The sequence below is a fragment of the Phocoena phocoena genome, chromosome 2 (assembly GCF_963924675.1).
Source record: "Phocoena phocoena chromosome 2, mPhoPho1.1, whole genome shotgun sequence".
Classification (NCBI taxonomy): Eukaryota; Metazoa; Chordata; class Mammalia; order Artiodactyla; family Phocoenidae; genus Phocoena; species Phocoena phocoena.
This window is the reverse complement of record NC_089220.1, coordinates 36,616,890-36,643,677: the sequence shown is the minus strand read 5'-3', so window position 1 is coordinate 36,643,677 and position 26,788 is coordinate 36,616,890. Positions and strand designations below refer to the sequence as shown.

Here is a 26,788-nt window from a genome sequence, read left to right as displayed (position 1 = left end):
TCAGTTGAAAACCCATTGATACAAAGCAAGTTCCTCTACTTTGAGAGACACTAATTTTGAGTACTTATTCGGGGTGATGCTTTACACACATTACTCCTTAAAGAGCCTCGTAAACCCCTCATCTGGATATCTTCAAATGGGTTCCACATCTAGTTATGCAGCAGAACCCAGTTTTGAAAACCTTATTTCCTCCCTTGCTCCCCTCCTGCCGCGCCCCGCCCTAAATTAACCTAGTCCCAACCTGTATGTTTTATATTTTATTTTATTTTTATTTTTCTAACCTGGATTTGAACTTCATTTAGTGCTATTAAACTTTGGAACAAAGGGGAAGCTTCCCTAAGGAACTGAAGACCTTTTGGCTAAGATCAAGTGTAGTATCTGTTCTTATTAGTTTAATATCTGATACATCTTCTATCTGAGGATAACATACTAAGTGGATTTTTGGAGCAGGGAGTTGGAATAGGAGCTTGCTCTGTCCACTCCAAAAAAAAAAAGTTATTCTAATTAAAAACAAAAAAACAGTGATGCAGTTGACTTCTCGGTGGGAAGGCACGAAGAACTGACCTCTAAAGAAGGAACCCCGGTGCAGCTTTGCTGTGAGACGCTAGGGAGCCACAGCAGCCAAAGGTGTCAGCATGGGCAGCAGTGACGCCCACCCGCCACCGCCGCGGAGGAAGCAGGGTCCCGCCCCCGCCCAACGTCGGCGGGGTTTCTCAGCGCTCACGGGCAGTTAGTTGCCTCCGCGACGGTCGGTCTAATGCGGCCAGCGGAAGACCACGTATCGTGTGCCCGAGTTTTATTCGAGGAGGCGACGGTTGGACTCGCAGGCCGACTAGCCGGATGTAAGTGCACCTGGGCCGCCCCCAGCCCGTGGCGGGTGGAAAGCCGACCCCCTCCCGCCCGCGGCGCCCGACGGGGGCTCGGTGGCGGTGCAGCGACGCCCTCCATTCCCTCGGCCAAGGCCCTGCTCTCAATCCTCCCCAGGCAGGGGCGCCGCCTTAGCCTGGGGCGAACCTCACTCGAGGAGACCTGGGCTTAGTTGTCTACAAAAACCAGACGATGGAGGTGCGTTCGGCAAACGGTCAGAATTGAATTCCGGCTCCCCCCACAGATATCTGGGTATAGGAAAGTTCCACCGCACCACCTCTAATTGGTTGGCTGAAAAATAAATAGCCGTCCTGCGGAGGAAGCGATCCTGCCCTGGGTGGGATCCCCAGAGGAGAGGCTGGAGGCTGGTAGCTACCATGGCTTGGAAAGGATAACCTGGTACTTCGCCCACTTCCTCCGAAGGGTGGGGTCAGGATTAGAGTTGCTGTCTAACTCCTCTGAAAGATTGGGGCTGCCTTGGGCACCAGTTTATTGTGGTCTGAGTCCCAGTTAATCAGTAAATTACTATGGTGAGATGAGACAGGCTCCTAGCCTTCCTCTCTTCTTTCCCTTCCTTCCTTTCTCCCCTACTTTCCTCCCTTCCTTGCTTTCTAGTGAAACTACACCCCAAAACAATCAAAAAAGATAAAATCCTGGCTTCAAGTTAAAAAAAAAACAAAAAACAGTTTAAGACGCTACATCTTTATTGAATAGAGTTAAATAGCAACTAGTGAGAATTATTGTTAAAAGTTCATTGTGACATGTGGATTGTAAATTGAACCTTTATCTTTGCTGCAATCATTTCATTTTACAGCAGTTGGGATTACGATTAGGGATGTGGTACTGGAAAGATGAAACCAGAACTCTTGAATTCAGAAGGTAAATTTTAACAAAACTTTATTATAGCTTTTATGAAAATTACGTGTGTTTGGGATAAAAAAATTCAAGCAGCACAGAAGAGTATAAAGAATAAAATAAAGATCTGCTGCAATCGCAGCGTCCAGAGATAACCATTTGGGCAGCCTTCCTGACATCCCCTTCTTATGACATTTATCAGCTGCTCCTATGTATCAGACACCGTGCTAATCAGTTTACCAACCCTCTGAAACAGCTGCGTGTTAATCCACTTTTACAGATGAAGAAACTGATGTCAAAGGGTTAAGAAGGAAACTAAGTGACTTGGCCAAATCACACAGCTCAGAGGTGATTAAGATGTTTTAAATCTAGGTCTACTTGGTTAACAGTCCATATTCTTAACTACTTTGTAAAATTGCCTTTTTGAGTTATAGAAATAGAGTTTTACATTAATGGGACCATATATTATACCTGCTGCAGTAGACCGTAAATTTTACAAGGTAAAATTATTAGGTTAGAAAAACTAATTTTAATTCTCCATTGAGAAAATACTGACTCTATTAAAAGTGTATCACTAAACTAACAAAACTAGCCACTATCTGCTGTGCACCTGTTATATCGCAGACATTTGCTTATTTTTCTGAGTCTTAAAACAGCCATGGAAAGTGAGCACTAATATTTCCATTTCATAGATGAAGAAACAAGGCTCAGGGAGATTAAGCCATTGAACCAAAGTCTTCCAGCCAGTAAGTAGCAGAACTGACATTTTGAACCAAGATTTATCCAAGTCCTTTCCACTTTATACACTGTCTCCCTCTGATAGACCGCAAGACCTCAATGGCAGGAACTGTCTTAGTCATCTTCATGTCCCTGGAGCCATCTGCAGAACTTCACAGAGTAGGCACTCACCAAATGTTTATTGAACAAGTACAATCAACCAAATAGATTCAAGCAGAGGAAGACTAGAGGCACAGGGCCAATTAGAAGGCTAATTGTAGGAGGCTTATAAATAGTTATCCAGGTAAGAAACAGAGTCAGAGAGAAAAGGGTGCAGGACTAAGAAATATGCAAGAGATGAAATTGACAGGATGTTTGGATAGAATTGATTGATACCATATAGTGCCTGAAAGTGAAGGGAGAGGGAGAAGTAGGTGCTTAGGTTGGCTCCCAGGTGTCTGGCTTGGGTGATTTGTTGGCTGGGATTGCCCTTCCCCCATATACAGAATAAAAGAGGCAAAACTGGTGATGTGTTTGAGGTTGCTATGACGTGGACACATCTCTTAGGCTGTCGGTCAAATGGGGCTGGAGGTCAGAAAAGGAGTTGGCTGTGCAGATGTAATTTATAGTTACATTATAAATATAATTAAATATTTAATAGCACTTAAACATGAATAATTTAAAGGCTAACCATTATATTAAAGTCAAAATCAAAAGTTTACATTTCATGGAATATTTATTTCAGTGTTTGAGTAATCTGTCATTTCCACAGCAGTGAGTTCAATTTCTCTTCTCAGATACGTCACAGAAGATTCAGTAGAGTAGCTCCTGAAACATCATACTTAGTGAATGTGAGATAGTGACAAAGACAGCAAGACAGCTCTGAGATTAGACAGACAGGATAATCACAGGAGTCAAATTATACACGGTAAAGCACAAGAAAATGTGGGTGCAAATTTTCAGTGCCAATATTTTCTTTTCTCAGTCTTCATATATATATAAAGGCCATCCCAATCCTCTCTTCTTATGATAAAAATTGCACCATACTTTTTACGTACTGATCTTTATAAATGAAATTATTTTGTAGTATTTTTCAAACTAATTTTTCAGTGCTAATCTAATAATAACCCAGCCCAAGTGGCACTTTTTCCTGTATGATCCTAGTAACGAATTTGCAGATATCAGCTTCACACTGACTTTATTATTCATAAAACATTCATATTCATAAACTAACGTTTCTCTTGGTTCGTTACCAAATTATTCTTTAAAATGGCTTGATTGATTTCCCATGTATATTCCCCACTTGAGTTTGGAGAATATACATGGGATGGTACGATTTAAAAGGTAGATTGTGTGACATAATGTTGAATGAAAAAGGCCAGACCCAAAAATGTAAATATTGTATGATTTTATTTATATAAAAATTTACAGTAATAGACAAAAGAACAGAACTGTATTGATAGAGGTCAGAATAGTGGTTACTTTTTGCGGGTTATCAACTGGCAGGGGAAAGTATAAGAGAACCTTCTGAGGTGCTGGAAATGGACTATATATTGATTTGGGTGGTGGTTACATGGGTATATACATAGTAGAAAATTCATCAAGGGGAGGGGGAAGGGTAAGCTGTGACAAAGTGAGAGAGTGGCATGGACATATACACACTACCAAACGTAAAATAGATAGCTAGTGGGAAGCAGCCGCATAGCACAGGGAGATCAGCTCGGTGCTTTGTGACCACCTCGAGGGGTGGGGTAGGGAGGGTGTGAGGGAGGGAGATGCAAGAGGGAAGAGATATGGGAACATGTATATGTATAACTGATTCACTTTGTTATAAAGCAGAAACTAACACACCATTGTAAACCAATTATACTCCAATAAAGATGTTAAAAAAAAAAATTCATCAAGCTGTCCACTTAAGATTTACGTGCTTTACTGCATAAATGGAAGCTATACCTCAATTTAAACAGTGTAAAAATAAAACCCCCCAAACACCAGACTGTATCAAGTACACAAATTGGGTGTAGTTAAAGATGGGGAAAGGACTACCATGAAGAATAGATGGGGGCAACGTTTTCATAGTGGAGCTGCTTTGTGTTTAAGCAACTGTGTGGCAAACCCGAGTATTAGGATTACCTTGGGAGTCCAGCTGCTAGGGGTGATGCTAAGGAAAAGGAAAGCAGACTTTTGTATGTTTTAGGCCAAAGTTAATGTTTGGCTTTGTTGGAAATGTAGATACTGATTCCCTTTTAAAGTCTAAGCATGTCCCATCACACATTAAAATGTAGGTCTGAAGTCAGAGAGGACTCATGAGCTGGAACATGCTCTTTTTTTTCAGAGACAATGCTGCAGACACTATGTCACCCCAATTCGTGATGAGACAGGGCTGAGGCAGAGAATGTGGAGAGGAGACAGTGGTAAGAATGGAAGCTGCAGAGGCAGAGGCTTGTTCAGTCACTCTTCTCACACCAGTTCTGTTTGGTGTCACTCCACAAACCTTTATGAGCTTGTGTCATGGGATTGCATCTGTGCTCTAGAAAGCCCTCTCCCATAGTAACGTGGAGGGGCAAGATTAGAACTCGGGAGACAAGACAATTATGCATTACTCTAAGGGGGAGATGGAGACTTGCAGGAGAACAGAGTCAAAGAGTCATGCTAGAGGCAACTCAGATAAATCCGGCCTTGTGTGCAGGGGGAAGTAGCTGGTAAGACTGGCTGTGAGACAAAGGGAGGAAGGAGGCAAGAACGTCTGGGTCACTGAGTGGGTGACAGCATTGTCTATTGAGACAAGGAAGGTGGCAGATCCGGTATGTTTATGGAGGGGTGAAAGGTAACAAGGTTACTTTTTCAGTGTGCAGAATTTGAGATATAGTCGGCCCTTGGTATCTGCAGGGGATTGGTTCTAAGACACCCCCGCCCCCTGCGGGTCCCAAAATGTGCAGATGCTCAAGTCCCTTATATAAAATGACATAGTACAATCGGCCCTCTGTATCTGCGCGTTCCACGGGCTGACTGGACCTGCCTGTGAGATGTCCAGGTCAAGAATTCAGTAAGCAGGGGTTTGGTTTTCCTGAGAGGGGCCGGTGCAGAATTACAGTGGAAAGTGAACTGACTGAGGCCAGAAGCCTAGGAAATACCTACTTCTAAAAATTATGAAATGTTTTAAAATATCATATTATTTTTAAAAACCAGAAAATACCATTAAGCGAAAACAACCAAAAAAACTTTACAATCCCACATAAAGAGTATGACTGTTAACATGGTAACAGTTATTGTATAGCTTTCCAAATCTTCTTTTATGTATGTATACACACACATACATTTTTAACTTACTCTCCATTTCCGTATCTTTTTTCCTCATTACAAAGTTGCACATACTTGTTGAAAAACAAGTATATAAAAGTAGAAAGTGGGGGGTTCTGCCACAGTTCTGCCCCCAAAGACCACCGGTGCACCAGTGTTAAGGCTTACCACCTTATTTTTATTCTTTTGTGTTCAACATACTGATTATATTTATTTTACATTCTGTGACTGATAATTCCAGTACCTGAAATCATTGTACATCTGACTTTGTTGCCAGCTTTTCTTTCTCTTATAGTGTTATTTTAAAAATTTTAACTAAATATAAATATTTAAAACTTTTTATATTGGAAGATTTCAAACATAAACAGAAGTAGGGAGAATGGGATAATGAACCCTCACATACCCATAGCATAGCATCAACAGTCACCAAATTAAGGTCAACTTTGTATCATCTATACCCTCATCTTCTCCACCCCTTGATTATTTTGAAGTAAATTCCAGATATCATATCATTTCATCTATAAGTATTTCAGTACATATCTCAGAAAAAATAGGCACTCTATTAAAAAATATAACTAAATTACTATTTACTGGCCTAAAAATACAAAAGGTAATTTCTTAACCTTGTCACATATGCAGTTTGTATCCAGATGTCTCCTATTGTCTAATATTTTAAAAGTTTGTTCCAGTCAGGATCCACACAATTTCCATACATTACAGTTGGTTTGATATGTCTCTTAATCCGTGTATATGTCTTAAGGTTTTGAAAGGTATCTTCACATGGCCCTCAGGAATAGCAGACAGGCAAAGAAAGAGGAGCTAACTGAAGAGAAAGCATGATTAGAAGGGTCAGGAGGAAAGCCCTGAGACACACAAAGGCCTTCAAAGGCAAAATAAGAAAGGGAATTTGAGTGGGGAGTGGTCAGCGATGTCAGATGCTAAAGAGAGCTCAGGATGGGGCAAAAAGAAGCCTTTGGACTTAGGGGTCGCTGGGGACTTAGGTGAGAAGCCATTTCAGGAAGGCAGTGGAGTAGAAATCAGATTACAGTAGCTAGAGGAGAAGAATCTGAGATAAAGACTATTTTTGCTAGTTTCTCATCAGTAAGTTTACCAGTGAAAAAGGAAAGCGACAGTAGCCTTTAGGGGATCCAGTACTAAGGGAAGAGACTTTTGTTGCTTTTGTTATAAAGGTAGGAAAATTTTGAGTTTGTTTGGGTAGAAAGAAGAGATGGAAGAGAAGAAAAGGAAAGTGGGAATGGGATCAAGAGCGCAGATTAGCTTGGAAAAGGTAGAAGCAGAGTTTCCGCTGAGTATGGTGGGAAGGAAGTAATAGACACAGGAAAGCTTGGGAATTTGAAGGTGCAGGAAGATATATCTATGCCGCTCTCCTTACTGAAAGTAAACCAGACCCTCCCAGGCTACTACTGGGAGGAGAATCTTTTGGTAGCAGTGCTACCGACCCTGACTCATTCCCCCGAGATTGCTGCTCACTTTCCAGCTCCCTCCTCAGTAACTGCCACCACTGCCACACTGGGCTGGGCCGGGGCTCCGGAAACCTGCATTCACCCAAATGCCCTGACCCAGTACCTAAATGGGGGCATTTCCTGGAGCCAGTGGACAGGAGAGACAGGGAGGGCTTCCCAGGGGAGGCGCTGTCTAAGACCTGAGGAGGAGAAGGTGTTGGCAAGGCAAAGGGAGCTCTGGTTGTGGAGTAGGAGAGTGCATTCTAGGCAGAAGGAACAGCACGTGCAGAGGCCCAGACACATCTGAGACTGCAAGTGGTCAGTACGCTGGGTGTAGAGCTCCAGGCGAGTGTTAAGAGAGGAAGTAGAAGTTTTAAACCAGGGCAAGATCGTGAAAGGTCTTACAGACCATGCTGACGAATTTAAACTTTATTCAGAGGCCACGTGGGGTCGGGGGTGGGGGGGGGATTGAAAGGTTTTAAATGGGGAAGTAATGGGCCAACCAACAAGGCATGCTTCTCTCTGACACAGTGTCTGTAGTCCTAGCCATTCATGTTGCAAGTGCCCCCTACTCCCAGCTGGGAGAGAACCAGCCGCCTGTCTGAGTGTTTGCCAAGGTCATGGACTCCCCTGAGGACATACAGCCAAGGAAACTACACCTCCAGAAGCCTCGAACTTCTCTTGTTTTTTAACACAGCCTAACCAAAGACTCTAGTAACCACTGAAGAGCTCTAACTGGTGTGGAAGCCAGGAGTGGTCCAGCCCTCCGCATTTTAGTGATGGGTTCTAGGAGAAAATATGACTGCTTTTTCTCATTTATTTCAGGGCAAAGGGAAATGATGTGACTGGGCTGTGATATTAGGAAATCACATCAACACAGTGTGGTCTGTGATTCTAAATGTGTTGCCAGATTGAGAGGGAGACAACGGAGACCGGAAGAAGGTACAGATCTAGGTCAGACTGTGGTTTGGGAGCCAATCAGAGGTGCAGTTCAAAGGACAATTTTTAATTATTACTAGTGATGCTTCTTAGTGATTCCAAATGCACTGTGAACATAGGCTGCTTTTAGAGCTATGGCAGGACACTCACAAAGAGACATCCATCTCACCATCTGATCCGGAGAATGACTTCAGTCAAGTGAAAAGCCATTCAGGCAAGTGTGAGAAGACGTGTCCAGAGGTCAGAGAATAAGGACTAGAGGTTTCGCAGTAAATGCCAGACTACTGGCTAAAAGCAGGCACTACCTGCCACAAGTTTCAAATACTGAGACATGGTCAGCCTCTCTGAGCCTTAGTTCTCCATCAGTAAAATGATAGCCATGTACCAGATGATCTTTTAGATGTCTTCTAACCCCCAAATTCTATGATCTTATGATTTTATAATTCTAAGTTCATTTGACTTAGTTCATAGACCTGATCCAAATGTATCCTTTCCTTATCTTAAGGCTCTCTTGTCTCAAATCAACTCAGGCAAACTAACTAATAGGGCAAAAAATGTTGAATTATAGGGATGGGACTGAGGCAAGGTTAGGAGGGAAGCAATTTCATTTGACACTAACTGAAATTGGGTGTTTCTATCTATATTCTCTCATCTTCTAGAGAAGAGAAACCCTGGGAAGGGCTGGTGACCTGAGTTTTCTTTAGCCTGTTAGGGAAGTTAACAGCCAATGGCTTGTAAGTGGCCAGAATGTTGTGACGGTCCAAGAGAAAACTGAAAACAACTTTGTGTTCTTGTTTAGGGTGGTTCTGTTAATGCCACACATTAGATATCCAGCAAGTAGAATGGACTTCAAAGAGCTCTTAGAAAATGTCTGAATGTTTGGGGGAATTGAGGATTTTGTTAAAGGCTATCTAAATGGCCTGTCAATAGAATGTATCAACAATGCACTGTTTCTTCCTCTATCAACTTTTTTTTTAGGAACGCAGATAATAAATCAATACATTCTTGTTATTAAAATAACCTGAAATAATACAGAAGTATACAGCTGTGGAAGATAGCTCTCTTCATCACTATGCCTCCTCTCTGCCCCATCTCTCTTTGGAGGTACCCAGCATCACCATTTGGTATCCTTTCATTTCTTTTTTCCTGCCACCTCCTCAGTATTTCAGCACACCTTCCCTCTAAATACCCAATCCTTGGAGACCAGTGATAAGAAGAGGACAAGAAAGAATGAAAAGTTTAGAAATTTCTACATCCACTAACCAACTTGGTGCCAGTGGTCTGAAAAGAAAGAAAAATACAAAAAATCATTCCCTTGAGGTGATATCATGTACATGCTTTTAGATTCTAACCTAGTCTACAACCTGAATATTGCCAGGATGTTGGCAAAAACTCCTGGAAGAAGAAAGTACCAAACTGGTTAACTTTATCATTCCCATGGGAGGTATTTCTCTAAAATGATGACTTTGTGGGTAACCAATCCCAGAAAAATTTTAAAGGAAGTTGTTTCAAAACTGTTGTGTTGACAAAGAGATGATAAAGAGTATATATGCATGATTAGGGAATGACTAAAATCTGGGGGAAAGTGCTTCTACTTACTATATCTATGCTTAAATTTAACAGAGAGACATGTAACTGTGGGCAGAGATTAAGCTTCTGGGTGGTGTTATCAACATGGCATTGTTTCAGGCAGAAAAATAAACGTCATAATCCACAATGGTCACCAAACCAATGTATTTGGTAGACACCACAATTCTAGAAAATGAACTCTCTATGAGGCAGGAACCACATCCTGCTAGTCTTCAAAACGCTTTTCTCTGTTTTCCTATTAAGCATTTGCTGATAATCCTGAGAGTCTGTGCATTGACTGTAATCAGACACCACTTATTTTCAATGTTATAGCAATGCCTGACACAGAGTATGGCCTCAGTACACATTTATTTGTTGCTTAATTGTGGTCCATGGTTAGTTAGGCCCATTACTGCTTGGTAATGCTTGTACAAAAACTATAGAGTCAAAGCAACCCTGAGTTAAGTAAAGGGTCCTGAAACCTTCTTCGAGATCCTCAAGCTTCTAGAAGAGTCCACAGCGGTGATAACGAGGTGGCTGCTCGGGGGGCAGGACTGCCTGGCGGGTAAACACATGGCCCTGTGGCTAGAGAACCTGTGCCCGGTCCTGGCCTTGGCACTCGTTAAGTGATCTTGGTCCAGTTACTTAATATCTTTCTAAGGTTCAATCTTTCTCATATGTAAAAACTGTAATAATAGTAATAGTTTCCTAATAGAGTTGCTGTGAAGATTGAATGAGGCCATGCTTAGAAGCACATAACAAGTACTCAGTAAATCAAAAAATCCTTCCAAACTGATCACGAGCTTTCTGTTTCTTCTGAAGTTACCGCAGCATTTTCAGATGGAAACGTTTTGTGTATGGTGGTATTCAGGGGGCTAGTGATACGTAAAGGCTGAGTATAAAGTCTGATCTTTTCATCTTTTTTAGATGATTGTACCACATGTAAATACATGAATTAAGCACAGCTGTGCCTCAGATCCTCTCCAGGACACTCACAATATGTGCTGCTCCTCAGGTTCCATGAGCTATGGTCATGCTCTGATTAGTTACCCCCGGGAAAAGGTTAAGTTCCTAGGTCATGCTCTGATTAGTTTCCCCCGGGAAAAGGTTAAGTTCCTAATTTTCTCATTTCTATTACAGTTTTACACCTGCAGTAGAACTCAGAGAAAGAGGAAAGAAAGGCAAAGCAGTTCACTTTGCTGAAATTGATGGTCCAGCTTCAGACAGGTAGCTTAACTTAGCACCATGGCAGTGTTGCCGATAGCACCTCTCAGCAGAATGGCTTAAGCCTCTGCAGATGCTAAGAAAATATCATTCCCGTCTTCCCAGGTTGAAATGCAAATAGCCATCAAGGAAGGAACATGCACTATTTCACAATTATGGTGGGAGTTACAATCATCCCAATAATGTATCCCTGTGATAATTTGGCTATTAGCAAATTTTCAGCTTCTTTAAAAAAAATGAAAATGATAGCTATGCCAAAAATAGATGATTTAAATGATCTATTTTGGATCAAATTGGTATTTACCTTTTATGTAAGGCAGTGTGCATTCCTCCTACCCCTAGCATAGTAAATACAATGTTTAATAAAATGTATTCCAAAATGATCCTACATTAAATGAAACCCACACATGACACTCAGGGTCTCCTTACTTTATAGTAAACACCTCATGTGCCTCAGGGTAGATAAAATACAACTAAAACCTTTCAAAGCACTATTATAGACTGTTATATCCCCAAAACAGGTTGACAGATAAAAGGTTTGCTTTAAGAGACAAGTCACCCAAAGGCATAGAGAAACGAAGTCAGCAGGGCAATGTTACACTCCACGATGCTAAATGTGAGTAACTGCTTCATCATCCTTACATGTATTACCTGGTGTCAACAGGCAGCTCTTTGTCCCTCTTTCAATTGTCCATCTTCTCTCCTTTCAGTTGTTGCTTTGCTTTTGCTACAAGATACTGAGATGCAGCATATCTGTTCTTTTACAACATTTCTGAGGTATGTAATGCTTGTGAGACATTTTAGATCTTTTATTTTGAAACCATCCCATCTGATAAATGAAGACAAATCTGATCTTTGGAGAAAGGGCTGGCTCTATGCAAGCCATTCTCTCAGGATTCAGTTTCCAAGACTGAGACCAAAGAGAGGAAGCCAGAAGTTACAGGAGCCCCAAATAAAGTCCAGGGCAAGGAGTATGGTGAGCACGTCGTCAGAGTCCCACTGAGACTGCGCTAGGTATATGTTGGTTAAAGGGTATACTCATTTACTGAAGATCGGTTTTCTCCACTAGTTAGGTTTGGCAGCCCCAACAAGTACTAGGTGTGTGACTCTGGGTGAGCTTTTTGATCTTCCCGAGCCTCAGTTTCCTTGGATACAAAATTGGAAGTAACGGTGTCTCCACGTGGCGGTACGTGGAAGGTGCTTCTCCTGGCAGCTGCACTTGTAAGTGCTCAGTGAGAGTTGGGTATCCTATGCTGTGGGCAGCGCTCACAGATTCCCTCAGCATTCAGTAAAGGCCGCATATGGCAAACACCTGAGATTCTCTGCCTGAAGCTTTATTCTATGGCAGGAGCACACTCAGCCTGCCTGCAGGGCTACAGGACAAGCTTGGGGCACTAGGAAGTCAGTGCCCGAGAAGCAGCCTCCAATCAATGATATGCTGGAGGGAGAGTTGGTAGATAAATATCCCAGCTTCCATCTGTCAGGATAATTCTAAGTTTTCTACGCTGTCTCCTAGAGTCCCTCATGGTACTGAACTACATTGGTCCACAGTGATAATGAACTTGTTAACACCCCCTTTCCATCTCACCTCCCCACTCCCCTACTGATGTTTCTTGTGATCACTTCCTAGTAAACTACTTACTCGCAAATCTGTCTCATGGTGTGTTTCTGGGAGAACCCAACCTAGGACAGGTAGTTATCAATACTGTGACAAAAAAGTCTGCAATGGTCATCTTCATCTTGCTCTCAAGGTATGGTTAAGGAATGCATGCCAGAGTAAGAATTTCCGTTTGGGGCTAGAAAGGAAGCAGCAAAAATCTTGTAAGAATATTTAGAAAGAAAACAAAGCCTTCTAGTTTTAAAACAAATGAGATGGGATTGTAAATCGATGCAGTCTTTTTGGAGAGCAAAACTTATGAAACTTTAATGTGCAGATATTCTATGTCCTAGCAATTTCACTTCTAGGAAGTTACTCAGAGATGTGGCTATAAGAATAATTACTGCAGCATTGTCTATAATATTTTTTAAAAACCCAAATATCCATCAGTAGAGGATTAGTTAAATAAATTATGAAGTATAGCATACTTTATCCACCTGTTTAAAAAAGTGAGGAAAATCTATACATGGTATCATGGAAAGAGGTCCATGTTACACAGGTAAGTGACAGAAGCAAGTTGCAAGACTTGTATATACCGCATTATCCCATTTGTTACCAAAAAAAAAAAAAGTAAGGCATATATTCATGCATATGTATGTGTGCTGGTGGGGGAGGACCTTATATGTGATTGCCTATGCTCTAGAAGGTTTAGGACGGATTCATGCCAAACTCTTAACAGTGGCTGCCACTAAGGAGTAGGATGGTGACAAAGGAGTGAGGGGAGAGTCTTTTTACTTGTTACATTTGTGTACATTTTTTTTTTTTTTTTGCGGTACGTGGGCCTCTCACTGTTGTGGCCTCTCCCGTTGCGGAGCACAGGTTCCGGACCTGCAGGCTCTGCGGCCATGGCTCACGGGCCCAGCCACTCCGCGGCATGTGGGATCTTCCCGGACCGGGGCACGAACCCGTGTCCCCTGCATCGGCAGGCGGACTCTCAACCACTGCGCCACCAGGGAAGCCCACATTTGTGTACATTTTTTAAACAACAACAAAAAATTACCTGTATTATAAAAACACTTTAAAAATGAAAACTAATTGGTAAGCAAAGCTATAATTCAGTTATAACCTCTCAAAAAATTTTGTTTACGAAAATCAGGTTTCTTATATCTTCAACAGTTATAGTAGATAGAACTTTAAATGGTAAATTAGTTGTGTGATGGTATGGTAACATGTGTTTCTACTTATTCTTGTGTGCCCATATATTTTTTTATGACAAGCTTTTTGTTTGAAATATGTTTTCATTATTTTCTTTTAATCTCCCCATAGGAATAAGAATCTTGACAATTTCCTCATGGCATTGTTGTACTATTTATATTATTACTTGGAAAAAATCTCACAGGAAAAGAAACCCAAAAGCTGTGTGGTGTAAGTAGAATTTTCTAGTGTACTTTATTTTTATTGATTGATTTATTTATTTTTGGCCACGCCACGCAGCTTCCGGGATGTTAGTTCCCCGACCTGGGATCGAACCCGGGGCCCTGGCAGTGAAAGCACCGAGTCCTAACCACGGGACTGCCAGGGAATTCCCTGTAGTGCACTTTAAAGCTTTATCACTGCCAGTATTAAAACTAACTTTTGTCTAGGGTAAAGAGATGATGGAAATTTTAAAATCTTGGAGTATGCTAAAACATTTTACAGGAAGGGGTTCACCAGTTTTAAGTCTCACTGAATAATTCAGATGGGTATTCTGTTAACTAAATATTGCAAATAATATAGACCAGCACTGCCCAATAGAAGAGTATGCCCAATATGTGAGAGCCATATATGTAATTTAAACTTTTCTGATGCCATATTTTTAAAATGTAAAAAGATACAGGTGAAATTAATTTTAACAAGATATTTTATTTAACCCAATGACTCAAAAATATTATCATTGCAACCTGTAGTCAATACTAGGAAGTTATTGATGAAATACTGTATTTTTTTGTAGTAAGTGTTTGAAATGGTGTCTATTTTACAAATACAATATACCTCAATTCAGACTAGCCACAGTCAGTGCTCAGTAGCTACATGTGGCTCACAGCTACCATATTGGACAGTGCAGATAGAGATATTGTTTCTGTGTTTGTCTTGCTTACAAAGTTCTTGCTAAAGGGTTTGTAAGCATCTAATGAAAAAAACTAAGAATTTAAAAAATTAACAGATATGACCAAAATGATATTATATATCATAAAAGAAAACGACTTCTTAGGCTACATGTGAAGAATTTAATCACTTTAGGTGGAGGTGGCTCGGAGCTATACAGGGCAAAAATCTGGGAACTCAGAATCCAGAGCAGAACAATGCCTCTCAGGCTTGGTGGCCTTTGCAAGCCATGGAACTTTCCCAGTGCCCAGGCTGCCCTCCCCACTATATGTGGAACCGACCCAGTGATTTTGCTGTTAGGAATGCTGGATAGAGTCATCAATTTGTTGTTGTAGAATGTTTTCAAAATGCAAGATCCTTGCATGTAAACAGGCAGTTTGAAAAATTTTGTGGATAAATAAATGTCTTGGGATAGCAGTTTTGTAAAGAACCAAATAAATAATTCAAACACTACTGCTACAGTAAAGCCATTATAATATGCAACATCTAGCAGAGCAGCCAGAGAACATGAAGTGTTTCTGTGGTAGCAAGCAAATGGGCTCAAGCCAGCTGTGGGCTCAGAAGGTTTGAGGAGTCTTAACTATTTCCAAAGAAGAAATTTATTAGATTTTGATAGCATATTAGCTTATATTTTGTATGTTTTTTTTCTAATTCTGTGGATTGTTGCTAATCAAGCAGAGATGTTGTGGGGGGGGGTGGGATGAATTGGGAGATTGGGATTGACATACATACACTCTTGATACTATGTATAAAATAGATAACTAATGAGAACCTACTGTATAGCTCAGGGAACTCTACTCAGTGTTCTGTGGTGACATAAATGGGAAGGAAATCCAAAAAAGAGGGGATATGAGTATATGTATAGCTGATTAACTTTGCTGAACAGTAGAAACTAACACAATATTGTAAGGCAACTATACTCCAATAAAAATTTTTAAAAAAAGCAAAGACATTGTTTCATTTCTTAATTTACAGAAATAGATAACAGAAGAAAGGTTTCTTAGTTATTTTAAAAATATACTAAAGGGCTTCCCTGGTGGCGCAGTGGTTAAGAATCTGCCTGCCAATGCAGGGGACACGAGTTTGAGCCCTGGTCTGGGAAGATCCCACATGCTGCGGGGCAGCTAAGCCCGCATGCCACAACTACTGAAGCCCACGCACCTAGAGCCCATGCTCCGCAACAAAAGAAGCCACCGCAATGAGAAGCCTGTGCACCGCAACGAAGAGTAGCCCCTGCTCACCACAACTAGAGAAAGCCCGCACACAGCACCGAAGACACAATGCAGCCATAAATAAATTTAAAAATTTATTAAAAAATAATAAAATAAAATATACTAAAAATTATTAGAACCCAGTGATATATGGTAGACTTTCATGGAAGGAATCAGTTACAGAATGACAAAGAAAAATCCAAGCCTTAAAATTAATGGTTCTGTGGTGTGATTCTAAAAAAAGCATAACAACTTTTCATTTTCAAGCTTCCAGTAGTCAGTTGGTTTATTTATTATAATAGAAACAAATATAAATTACATTGAGATATCTGGATATAAATAACTTTAAGAAAAAAATTAATTTCCGTCAAAATAGTGAGGTATAACATAGGGATAATAGTAGCATTCACTTTACAGTTATTGTCCAGATTAGATGAGTTAATGCATATTATCTTAGCCTAGTGGTTGGCCCTTGGAAGGAAAGCCTATAACCTGTGAGAGGAGAGCAGGAAGAGTTACAGAAGGATATTAAAGATACACTTTGATGGTCTTAGATGACTAAATGCCCTAATTCCAGAAGAAAAACCCTTATCCCCATTTAACAGATGATGAAACTAAGGCTCAGAGAGGTTAAATGGCTGTTGTACATGCCAAGTTAGTGATGGAGCTGAGGCTAGAATCCAGGTCTCTAACTCCAAAGTCTCTGCCTAAACCACAGTGTGGTGTCCCCACATCCCTTACCAATGAACTCGACTCTCTGTCCCTGAGTTTATCCATCTGTAATTAGGACTTACAGCTTCTGAACAAAGGTACAATTATGTATGCAGTTTTAAACATCATAAGTATTTTCAAGTTATTACAATCGTTGTAATCATAATTTTTAATGGTGGCATAACTTTCCATCAAGCTACTGTATGTTAATAACTTATTGACCTACCTATTAAGAAGCAATGTAGTATAGTGGTTAAGGGTACAGACTTTGGTGCCTGGCTTCAATCCCACGGGGGGACTCATATGTTAGGTTAATGTCAAATCCTTCAATAGTACTTGGCTCTATTACTACAGCCTGTATTACTACTCCTATTATCCCTCTATTTTATATATTTTGGGAGTCTCCAGTTTTTCTGATAGTCAAATAGATAAATAATAATTGCATTGAATATCTTCATGCATTAGATTTCTCCCCTAACTTTGGATGATCTTTTACAAAGAATAAATTTCCAGGAGAGATTATTGGATCAAAGTTTATGACCAATTGTATGGCACTTGAAATTATTACTAAAAATTTTTCCAAAGGGTTATACCTGGGTTTATTTTTTATTTATTTATTTATTTTTTCTTCTTTGCGGTACGCGGGCCTCTCACTGTTGTGGCCTCTCCCGTTGCGGAGCACAGGCTCCGGACGCGCAGGCTCAGCGGCCATGGCTCACAGGCCCAGCCGCTCCGTGGCACGTGGGATCTTCCCGGACCGGGGCACGAACCTGTGTCCCCTGCATCGGCAGGCGGACTCTCAACCACTGCGCCACCGGGGAAGCCCCCTGGGTTTATTTTAAATGCCAGGCTCTACCCAGACCTACTGAACCAAAATCTGGAAGAGGGGTTGCCCTTGGGAATTTGCACTTTTAGCAAATACCCCAGGCAATTCTTACATATATTAAAACTTGAGAACCATTGGCGGAAACGTTTCAAAGCATTTCTTCGTTGTTGTTTGGTTTGCTTTGTTGTTAACAGCAAAAGAAGAGATTAACTATAGGCGGGTCTGGCAAAGCAGGGGTGAGGATGAGGGAAGGCAACAGGGAGGCAGGCACAGTGATGGTCACCGGGGTGCTCGTGGGTGTGTATGTTGGGTTTATATGATATTTGGGCATTTAAAGTTGGAACCCACCTTATCTATTCCAGAAACTCATTTTATTCCAATTACTCACAGGCCTTCTCACCACAGTGATAATGTTTTGTGCTTTGAAACATCCATATTATCCTTAAACCCACCACCTTTCCCCATGGCTTATCCTCATGCAGTCAGTCTAGTGATTAACATCAGAAGGGGCAGGTTGTCTTGTTTAGAGTGCATTTCGTTTGGCTTTTATCTTTCTGAAAATAAAAAGGCAGAGACAAAGTTAGTGACACTTCATTTTTCAATAGCAATCATTGGAATGTATTGTCGGCAATGTTTCCTGCTGTACTGTACAGCAAAAATGTCTAAAATTAGGCTTCAGACATGCTGTAACTTAAAAACAGGTTGCCTTTTAGAAAGTACATTTGCAATTCAATTGGAACTGGGGCTGTGTTTTCACAGGGAAGCAAGGTGATTGTAATTGATGCCAAAGTTCCCAGAGTGGTATTCCACAGATGCCTCCTTAGCAAACACAGAATTGAGGGTGGGCAAACATTGAGTAGTTCAAACATTGAGCCCCTGAACTTAGTAATAACATCAGAAACCCAGGGGAAGCTAAGGTGGGAAAGAGTCTCCATGGCTGTTTTAGCAAAACAGCAGGAAAATTGGCTGCTAACTGCCACAGAAACTAGTATAGGGAATTTGTTAGTTGAGCTGTTCTATATAAATTAGGACTTCCTGTGTATAAAATTGAGAATACATATACAATTTATAAAGAATCTATTAAAAAAGTGAATATTCAGCATAAACTTGAGATGCTGATTACAATGATAAATATCAAAGGGCTTTGAGGAACTTTCTCTGCCACAGCTCAAATAAAATAAATGAAATGATAAGTGAGGTGTGTTGACTCAGGTTTCTTTCAAAATAGTTTATACTTCTGACTTTTTACTAATTAATATAGACATTTGCCAACATTAATCCAGATTATTGTTTTTCTTTTCAGGGGCCTTGTAGAGAAAAAAGAGATGGAATTGGTTATCAGTAAGTTAGAAGCAGCACAGAAATACTTGGCACAGAAGTACTGTGTCCTCGTCCTGGGCTTGGGAATGCCTGATAAGCATCACATGTGCTGCGGAAAGTAAGTCCCCACTTAGGATTTTGTTAGATCTTCACTTGTGTGTAGATCCACATCCTTACAACCCTCAGCTTTGACTTTTGGTGCCCCTGAGAAAGGTTCCTTTTTTGTTGTACAGAATCACTGGGCTCAGCTGAGACTCTGTCCCAAACACATGTGACGTCTTGTTTGAGAGAGCCAAATGAGGATAGGAAGAATCCCAGAATCTTGGCTGATATTGTTTTTTCTTTTTTCAAGTTAAAGTTGGTTTACAATATCGTGTTAGTTTCAGGTGTGGCAGATGTTTTAACAACCTTCTACTATTTGGGTTTAAATTTCTCTCAGGTTATATCAGTTCAATGAAATCTTGCTTTCTGCCAGGAAGGCTTCTTGCTGTCTGACAAGGGCCACTTGGCTGCCTTGGGCAGGAGGCTGAGTGATGGGCTAGGGTTGAAGCGGGTATTGGGTGTGTCCCCTCCCCTCCTGCTGCTTGTTTTGCAGCAACAGTTGTGGGTATAAGTGCGTAAGGTGGGAGTTGTAAGATGACCCTGTTTGTGGGAAGGCAATTTTTACCTTAGGATAACAGTTCATACACTACCGTAATTAAAATTTTAAAGTGTCTTATCACAGGAAAATTCGGGGTCACAGGAGAGAAAACTCCAATCCTTAACCCAAAATCTCCTTCTCTTAAGTAGTAGTTTCACAACAGGCTCAAGATCCATGCCATGGTCATGGCCAGGCCTTTTACATTTTTTAAAAACTTTATTGGAAAAGAACCCAATACATGATTTCTCTCTCTCCACATTCCCCCACATTTTCAAAATACAAATATTTGTATTGTACATACTTTTTTGTGTTCCACATTTTTTCTGTGTACCTTCTATTATTCTGCTTATATAATCTCACCTACCACTTTGAATAACAACTGTAGTCATTCTGTTTATAATATACCAGTTTGCTTAACCATTCCTCTTGTGTACATCTGTGTGGTTTCAGTTTTTCTGCTTTCTAATGTTTTTGCATTGAATATCTTTATATAAATAACTTTGTTCATTTGGGCTGTTTACTTACGGCTTATTACCCAGAATGTACTTATCTGGAAGGCATGAACAATTTTATAGCTCTTGTTACATATTGCCAGATTGTCCTTTAAAAAGGTTAAAACATTCTTTATCACCATAAACAATAAGCATACTTGTTTTTATTAGTTTAATATTTTTGATAGCTTAAAGGTATATAAAAATCTTAAGGATATTTTATTTGACTGAATATTTTTCATGACTGTAGAGTTTGTTCTTTTTTTGTGTAAAATAATTTATTGCCTGTTCCTCCTCTAGTTTTAACCATCTATCAAGTGGAAACTGGGAATTTGTATAATTTATATTTCATATAGCAAGGATTGGTTACTTGTTTTTTCTAGTTTGTTGCTTTCATTTTGATATTTACGTTTTTACACATTATGAAAATGTTTTAAGTTTTTATTTATTTGAACATTTCCACCTTGTTTCTGATGCTATTCAATAGTCATACAAATTCTTGCATTCCTGGGTTCCTTCTGTTCATTTCCAGGCTAAACTCCTCGCCTTTCTTTCTTAGTTTTTAAAAATAGGATTAAAAAAAAAAAGCTTTGATCCATTTGAAATTTGCTATATCTGATCAGATGAGCTATGAATCTAAGATATTTTTTCTTTACTAATAGCCAACTTTCCTGTAATATTTATTAGTGATTTTTTCCACTGTAACATTTTTTGTTTATTAGATGTTGAATTTTTCTAATATTTTAACCCATTTTAGGGAATTCCTATTGAATTTTTTTGATTAGTTTTTCTCTTTTTAACATCAGAACTATACAGCTTGTATTTTGCTTTGCTTTATTCAACAAACATTATTGCTCTGTGGTAATTGTGGTGCTAAGTGCCAGGGTACAAGGAAAATGGTCTCTCCTTTCAAGGAGCATACAGTCTATTGGAGGAGTCATCAGGTAAGGAGACTAGTGACTGGTGTAATAGAGGTATAGACAGAGATTGGGCACCCAAAGCAGGAAAGGCGAGGAGCAGTGGACCTCAGGGAGTGCAGGGCTGGAAAGGAGGTGATTTAGCTGAAAACAAGTACTCACTCCTATTACCTCCAGAAACCTTGTATTTGGTGATCTTGCCTATTTGAGATCAATTTCACTATTAATCAAGTTCTAAGCAATATCTACCAAGAACCTTTTATTGTTTATTGTATTAAGACCTATACTTTAGCTTAGGAAATAGTGTCATCTTTGCTATCTTGAATCCTCTCAAAGAGCTGTAAGTTGTATTCTCCATTTATTCATATTGTTCTTTATTTTGTCCATTAAAGTTTTACATAGTAATTGTTAAAGAAATTTCTGTGGTCCTAAATTAGATTAGCACTTATGTATTCACGTAATCAATGTTTTAAATACCAATGTGAAGTTTTGGTTTATTTATTTGTTTTTAATTGTATAAGTACTTCATGAACATATCCTAAGGGTAAAAAATTTAAATAGTTATGTATATAGTTTATAGTTAGTTAGTACTGTAGAGTTAAAAGTTAAAGTCTCCTACTTCCTCCACCATCCTTCAATATCAATCTCTCCCCAGAAGTAAGTACTGTTACTTCTGGCTCAATGTATGTCCTCTTGGTTTTCTATCCAATTATACGTATGCACTTACATTGTTGTTAAATACATCGGATAATGCTATGTTGTCATTCTGAAATGTGTTTTTTTCACTTATAAATCTTGGATATTTTTGAAGATTAGTACACATAGCTCTACCATATTCTTTTTAAAAAATGGAATAGTTCTTAAACCATGGACATTACGGACTTATTATCATTAACTGATTATTTCCCTGTTGATGCATGTTTGGTAATATATTTTTGATGACAAAAATATATAAGAATGCATTTGGTTTTATCAGTTTATGTCATAACCTATGACACATATGTTAAACACATTTCCTGCCTATGTACAATTTTGATTTATTTCCTAGGATTTTCTAGGTATATAATCATATCATCTGTAAAAGGTAGTTTTTAATTTCATTTTTTCCTAGAGTCATATTTAAAATTTTTAATTAGCTATAGTAGTAACATTTCCTGTATCTAATACCATTAAAGAAGTGACTGAAGTCAGCCTTATTTTTTTTCTGTTATAAAAGAGAATAAGCTAGCACATGCTATTTACTTATTGTTTTACCCTTAGTTTAAGTGATGAATTATTTATCATGTCGAGAAAATAACTCCTTGTTTCCCTATATGTTCAAAAATAGTTTTGTTCTTTCTTTTTATAAAATTAATGCATAGTCGTGTACAATAATTAATCAATACATAAAAAGGAAAGGGTAAATCTGTTGTCAACATTTCATTTATTATCCTTTCAAACATCTCTATATGCACACCCAGACACACAGTTTTACATAAATAAATAGAATTTATTATTCTATAACATTACACCTGTAAAATATACCCAATAACATACTTACTTAATAGACCAGTTGTGAAAATTAAGTGATATAATACATATAAAACACTTAGACCCATCCTTGGCACATACTATGTATTCAGTAAAGTTAGCTATTATTATTCCTTTTCTGTTGTTATTACTGTTATTGCTATTAATCTGTGGAATTTGGTAGTAAATATAACTCTACAACATCACCTTTAATGGCTTCCTGGCATTCCAAATATATTTAACTTATTGATGAGCAGTTGGAATATTTCCTTTCTAAATATTAGGAATAACACTGCAATGAGCTTTCTTATACCTATATTTGATGTACTTGTCTAGTTTGTCCTAAAGATAAATTTTTTACAGTAGAATTCCTGGGTCAAAGAGAATGCATATTTAAATATGATGTATATGTTTAAATTTTGAAAGTCCTGTTCAAGAATAGATGTTACTATGGACAAGAAAATAAATGGAAAAACAGATAATTTGTTAGAGTAAAGGGACTATGGGCGATTTTAAAAGTGCCCTGCGTTATGGAGGACTTCCCTGGTGGCACAGTGGTTAAGAATCCACCTGCCAATACAGGGGATACGGGTTCGATCCCTGGTCCAGGAAGATCCCACATGCCACGCAGCAGCTAAGCCCGTGCGCCACAACTACTGAACCTGTGCTCTAGAGCCCGTGCTCTGCAACAAGAGAAGCCACCGCAATGAGAAGCCCGGACACCGCAACAAAGAGTAGCCCCCACTCGCTGAAACTAGAGAAAGCCCATGCGCAGCAACAAAGACCCAACACAGCCAAAAAAAAAAAGTGCCTTGCATTATCAAACAAGTTGTTGGATCTTTTGAGACCTAGACTATAATATTTACTGTTTTCCTGTTTTCTCTTAAGGTTGTATGATTTGTCCTCACTGCTTTGTTATAGTTTGAGAATCTAAAACACTTAATGAAATTCTATATTATACTTTGCTGTTCTCACCTGGTTTTTCCAATTTATTTTACTTTATTTTTTATCATTACCATTAACCTTTACTAAACATTTTACTCTATCCGCATTTTAAAGTCCTTCACGTGAGAGTGGATTTCTACCCTTTCATGTAGTGAACTTTATAACAATTCCATGTGGTTAAATTTTTTCTTTTTTCAGGTTTTCTGAGTCTTGAAACCTTTTCTTTCCACCTACAAAGAGAAACATCAGGTGGAACAGAGACTGTACTGGTTTAATAACTTCATTGTTTAGTTGGAATAGGTTCTCTCCAGGCTTCTCCAGGGTCTAAGGGGCAAGCATATGTTCTCTCCACTCTTCTTGGCTATTTATAAGGACATACATTGGTCTATAAAGTTTAAAAACAAAAATGCATGTGAGATTTCTCTCAAATAGGGACGTGATGTTTATTAATGTTTATATCAATGTATTTTCAGTTCAAGCTCATTGTCTTTGGTTTTTGGTTATATTTTGGCATTGTTGGCCATTTCTCTTCTCTTGCACCCGTCTTGTCCACAGTGGTGGCTATACTCAGACTGCTTCCCATGTCTACCATCTCTGTGATTCACTTTGTGTGGTTTACCATGATTTGGGAATGCCCTCTTAATACATCTCCAGCAACATTCATTCTTTATTCTACTACATCATTTCTGCTCTTGAGAGTTTTCACTGCTATGTTCAGTTCTTTTATGGAGTTGACAGGTTAGTGCTGTCTTCCAGTGCAGCGGCCATGAAAACGTGCCACTCAGATCTGCTACAGTGCAGGGTGTAATTGACCAGCGGCCCCTGTTGCTGCACTCTGAATCCACCACCAGGTTTGTGCTGAGGCCACTCTTCCCATGGACTGTCTCCAGCCAATGTCTGAGGGCAGTGGGGACACTAAAGCAGGCTCATTCCTGCCAGACATGGGACTCCTCGGGTGGGTGACTGGCTTGAGGGCTTCCCTTTGGCCTGGTCAGAACTTTCTTGTGAGGTGTAGTAGTAGAAGGAATAGAGAGAGATTTAAAATTGGGGATTGAGAGTTAAGCATCAAAAAACATTCCTGTGGGGGCTTCCCTGGTGGCGCAGTGGTTGAGAGTCTGCTTGCCAATGCGGGGGATGCGGGTTCGTGCCCCGGTCCGGGAAGATCCCACATGCCGCGGATCGGCTGGGCCTGTGAGCCATGGCCGCTGAGCCTGCGCGTCCGGAGCCTGTGCTCAGCAACGGGAGAGGCCACAACAGTGAGAGGCCCGCGTACCGCAAAAAAAAAAAAAAAAAAAAACATTCCTGTGGCCCAAATACAGAAGGCCTTTCCGGGTCCCTAGAACTGTTGGTAGAGATTCAGCTTGCCACAGACTCCCTTATTTAGGAAGAAGTGGTGTTTTCTCTTCTTGACAGAACTTTTAAGAAAGGTATTATAGTAAAATAATAGCTTTATACATTTTCCTATTTAATCACTTGTAAAAATCACCTTTTCTCAACATTAGTTTCTTCTCTCTTTAAAGCGTCACTTCTAATTAAGAAAACTAGAATTTAAGTTTTGTATCAGTCAGCTCAGGCTACCATAACAAATTGTCACAGATTGGATGGCTTAAATGATAGAAATTGGAAGTCTGAGGCCAGGATGCCAGCATTGTCAGGTTCTGGTGAGGGTCCTCTTCCTGGCTTGCAGATAGCTGCCTTCTTACTGTGTCCCGCATGGTGGAGAGAGAGAACCCTAGTCTCGCTTCCTCTTCTTAAAAGGACAAAAATCCCATTATGGGGCCCCACCTTCATGACCTCATCTAAACCCAATTATCTCCCAAAGGCCCTGCCTCTAAGCACCACCACATTGGGGGGTTTAAGGGCTTCAACATATGCATTAGGGTGGTAGGGGGAGACACAACCATTCAGTCCATAACAAGGTTAAAAAAACACCTACTCTAAAAAAACTTTAAAAATTTATTGCCCATATTGTTCAATTTTTAAAAGAACATAGGCATTGCAAACCAATTTGGGGATGATAAACAAACTGTAAATGTATCATAATTAGAGATTTTTTTAAAATAAATTTATTTATTTTTGGCCGTGTTGGGTCTTCGTTGCTGAGCGCGGGCTTTCTCTAGTTGTGGCGAGCGGGGGCTACTCTTTGTTGTGGTGCACAGGGCTTCTCATTGCTGTGGCTTCTCGTTGCGGAGCACGGGATCTAGGCACGCGGGCTTCAGTAGTTGCAGCACGCAGGCTCAGTAGTTGTGGCTCATGGACTCTAGAGCTCAGGCTCAATAGTTGTGGTGCACGGGCTTAGTTGCTTCACGGCATGTGGGATCTTCCCGGACCAGGGCTCAAACCCATGTCCCCTGCATTGGTAGGCGGATTCTCAACCACTGTGCCACCAGGGAAGCCCCATAATTAGAGATTTTATCATATCTTTTAGTTTCCTAGATATAGAACCTCCACTTAAGTTGTACTTTTAACAGTACCTTTTTATTACAATATATTTTTTATACAAACTTTTAAAGGAACTCATGTTTGCAAGTGATTGCCTCAGTTTAGTACTAGCTCATTTCCAGGAGATGTTGGTCTTTTTGCCATTGTAGGCAATGTCACCTACTTTCCTCCTGCTTGTTGGATAACAGTTTGGAGAAGAATCAGTTTGGAGCTCACCAGCCACCATTCACATAACAAATTTTATACAGGTCAAATTGCTGAACAAAGGATATTGAGGAAAACAGATTATAGCATGTCCTTACCAGTAAAAGTTGTTAATTGGCGGTAGGTGTTGATTGTGTCCTTGAATGAAATTTACATTGCTCTTTTGGTTGTTTTTATCTAGGAGAAGATAAGGACAATGTTTTTGCCGGTTGTGAGTGATTACCTGATTTTAACATATCATTATTTAACTTCTTCCCAATGTGAACAAGCTGATATTCGCATGAGAACATTTTCATGTGTATTTTCTGATTTTTCTCTCTAATGTATGCATACTTAATATTGGACTAGAACACCTTATCCCTGGAGATAAATTAACGATTTCAGTAGAACCAGCACTTTGGGGACTGTTAATTTAGTGCTTTCATGTTTCTTGAGAAGTAGGAGGACATGCCTTTCTATTCTAAATGCATCTGTGAAATCCTGATATTACAAAAGTTTTGGCAAAATTTTGATGAACATGTTCAGTAAAAGCTCTCTGTGTTTTCCATGGTAGATAAGAAAATCTCCTCATGGCACAAGCCATAGAATTATATCTGATCTTTGGTTATGGCCAATTCTGGCTCCAACCTCACCTCTACCTAGGAGGTATACCCTCCTCCTCTGCGGTCAGTGCAGCTGTCACCTGACCGGTGACCAAAGAGGCTGGCTGTGGGGATGAGGATGGGGAGAAAGGCGTTTCTTAGAAGCTCAGGTGTTTAAATCATCTTTAAGCCCTCCCCCTGCCACCTCCAGTCACTTGCACCAAGGCCTCTTTTCCCTCCCCCAAACACATTCCTTTGAAATTTCTCTTCCCTTGTACAGAGCAGGCCTTGACCATCATTTAAACCTGACCTCAC

At 39.9% G+C, this 26,788-nt stretch overlaps 1 protein-coding gene and 1 pseudogene across 1 annotated transcript in view; both read left to right on the top strand.

Annotated features, from left to right (window-relative positions):
- The first annotated feature begins 342 nt into the window (after positions 1 to 342).
- On the top strand, positions 343 to 504 carry LOC136119538 (U2 spliceosomal RNA; annotated as a pseudogene).
- Positions 505 to 635: 131 nt separating this feature from the next.
- Positions 636 to 26,788, top strand: part of PPP1R36 (protein phosphatase 1 regulatory subunit 36) — a 30,917-nt gene continuing 4,764 nt past the window's right edge. The window contains 9 exon segments of the mRNA XM_065871665.1: positions 636 to 686; positions 768 to 835; positions 1,672 to 1,746; positions 3,237 to 3,284; positions 10,851 to 10,937; positions 11,456 to 11,550; positions 11,645 to 11,711; positions 13,858 to 13,956; positions 18,728 to 18,862. Coding sequence (XP_065727737.1) covers positions 636 to 686; positions 768 to 835; positions 1,672 to 1,746; positions 3,237 to 3,284; positions 10,851 to 10,937; positions 11,456 to 11,550; positions 11,645 to 11,711; positions 13,858 to 13,956; positions 18,728 to 18,862 — 725 coding nt within the window.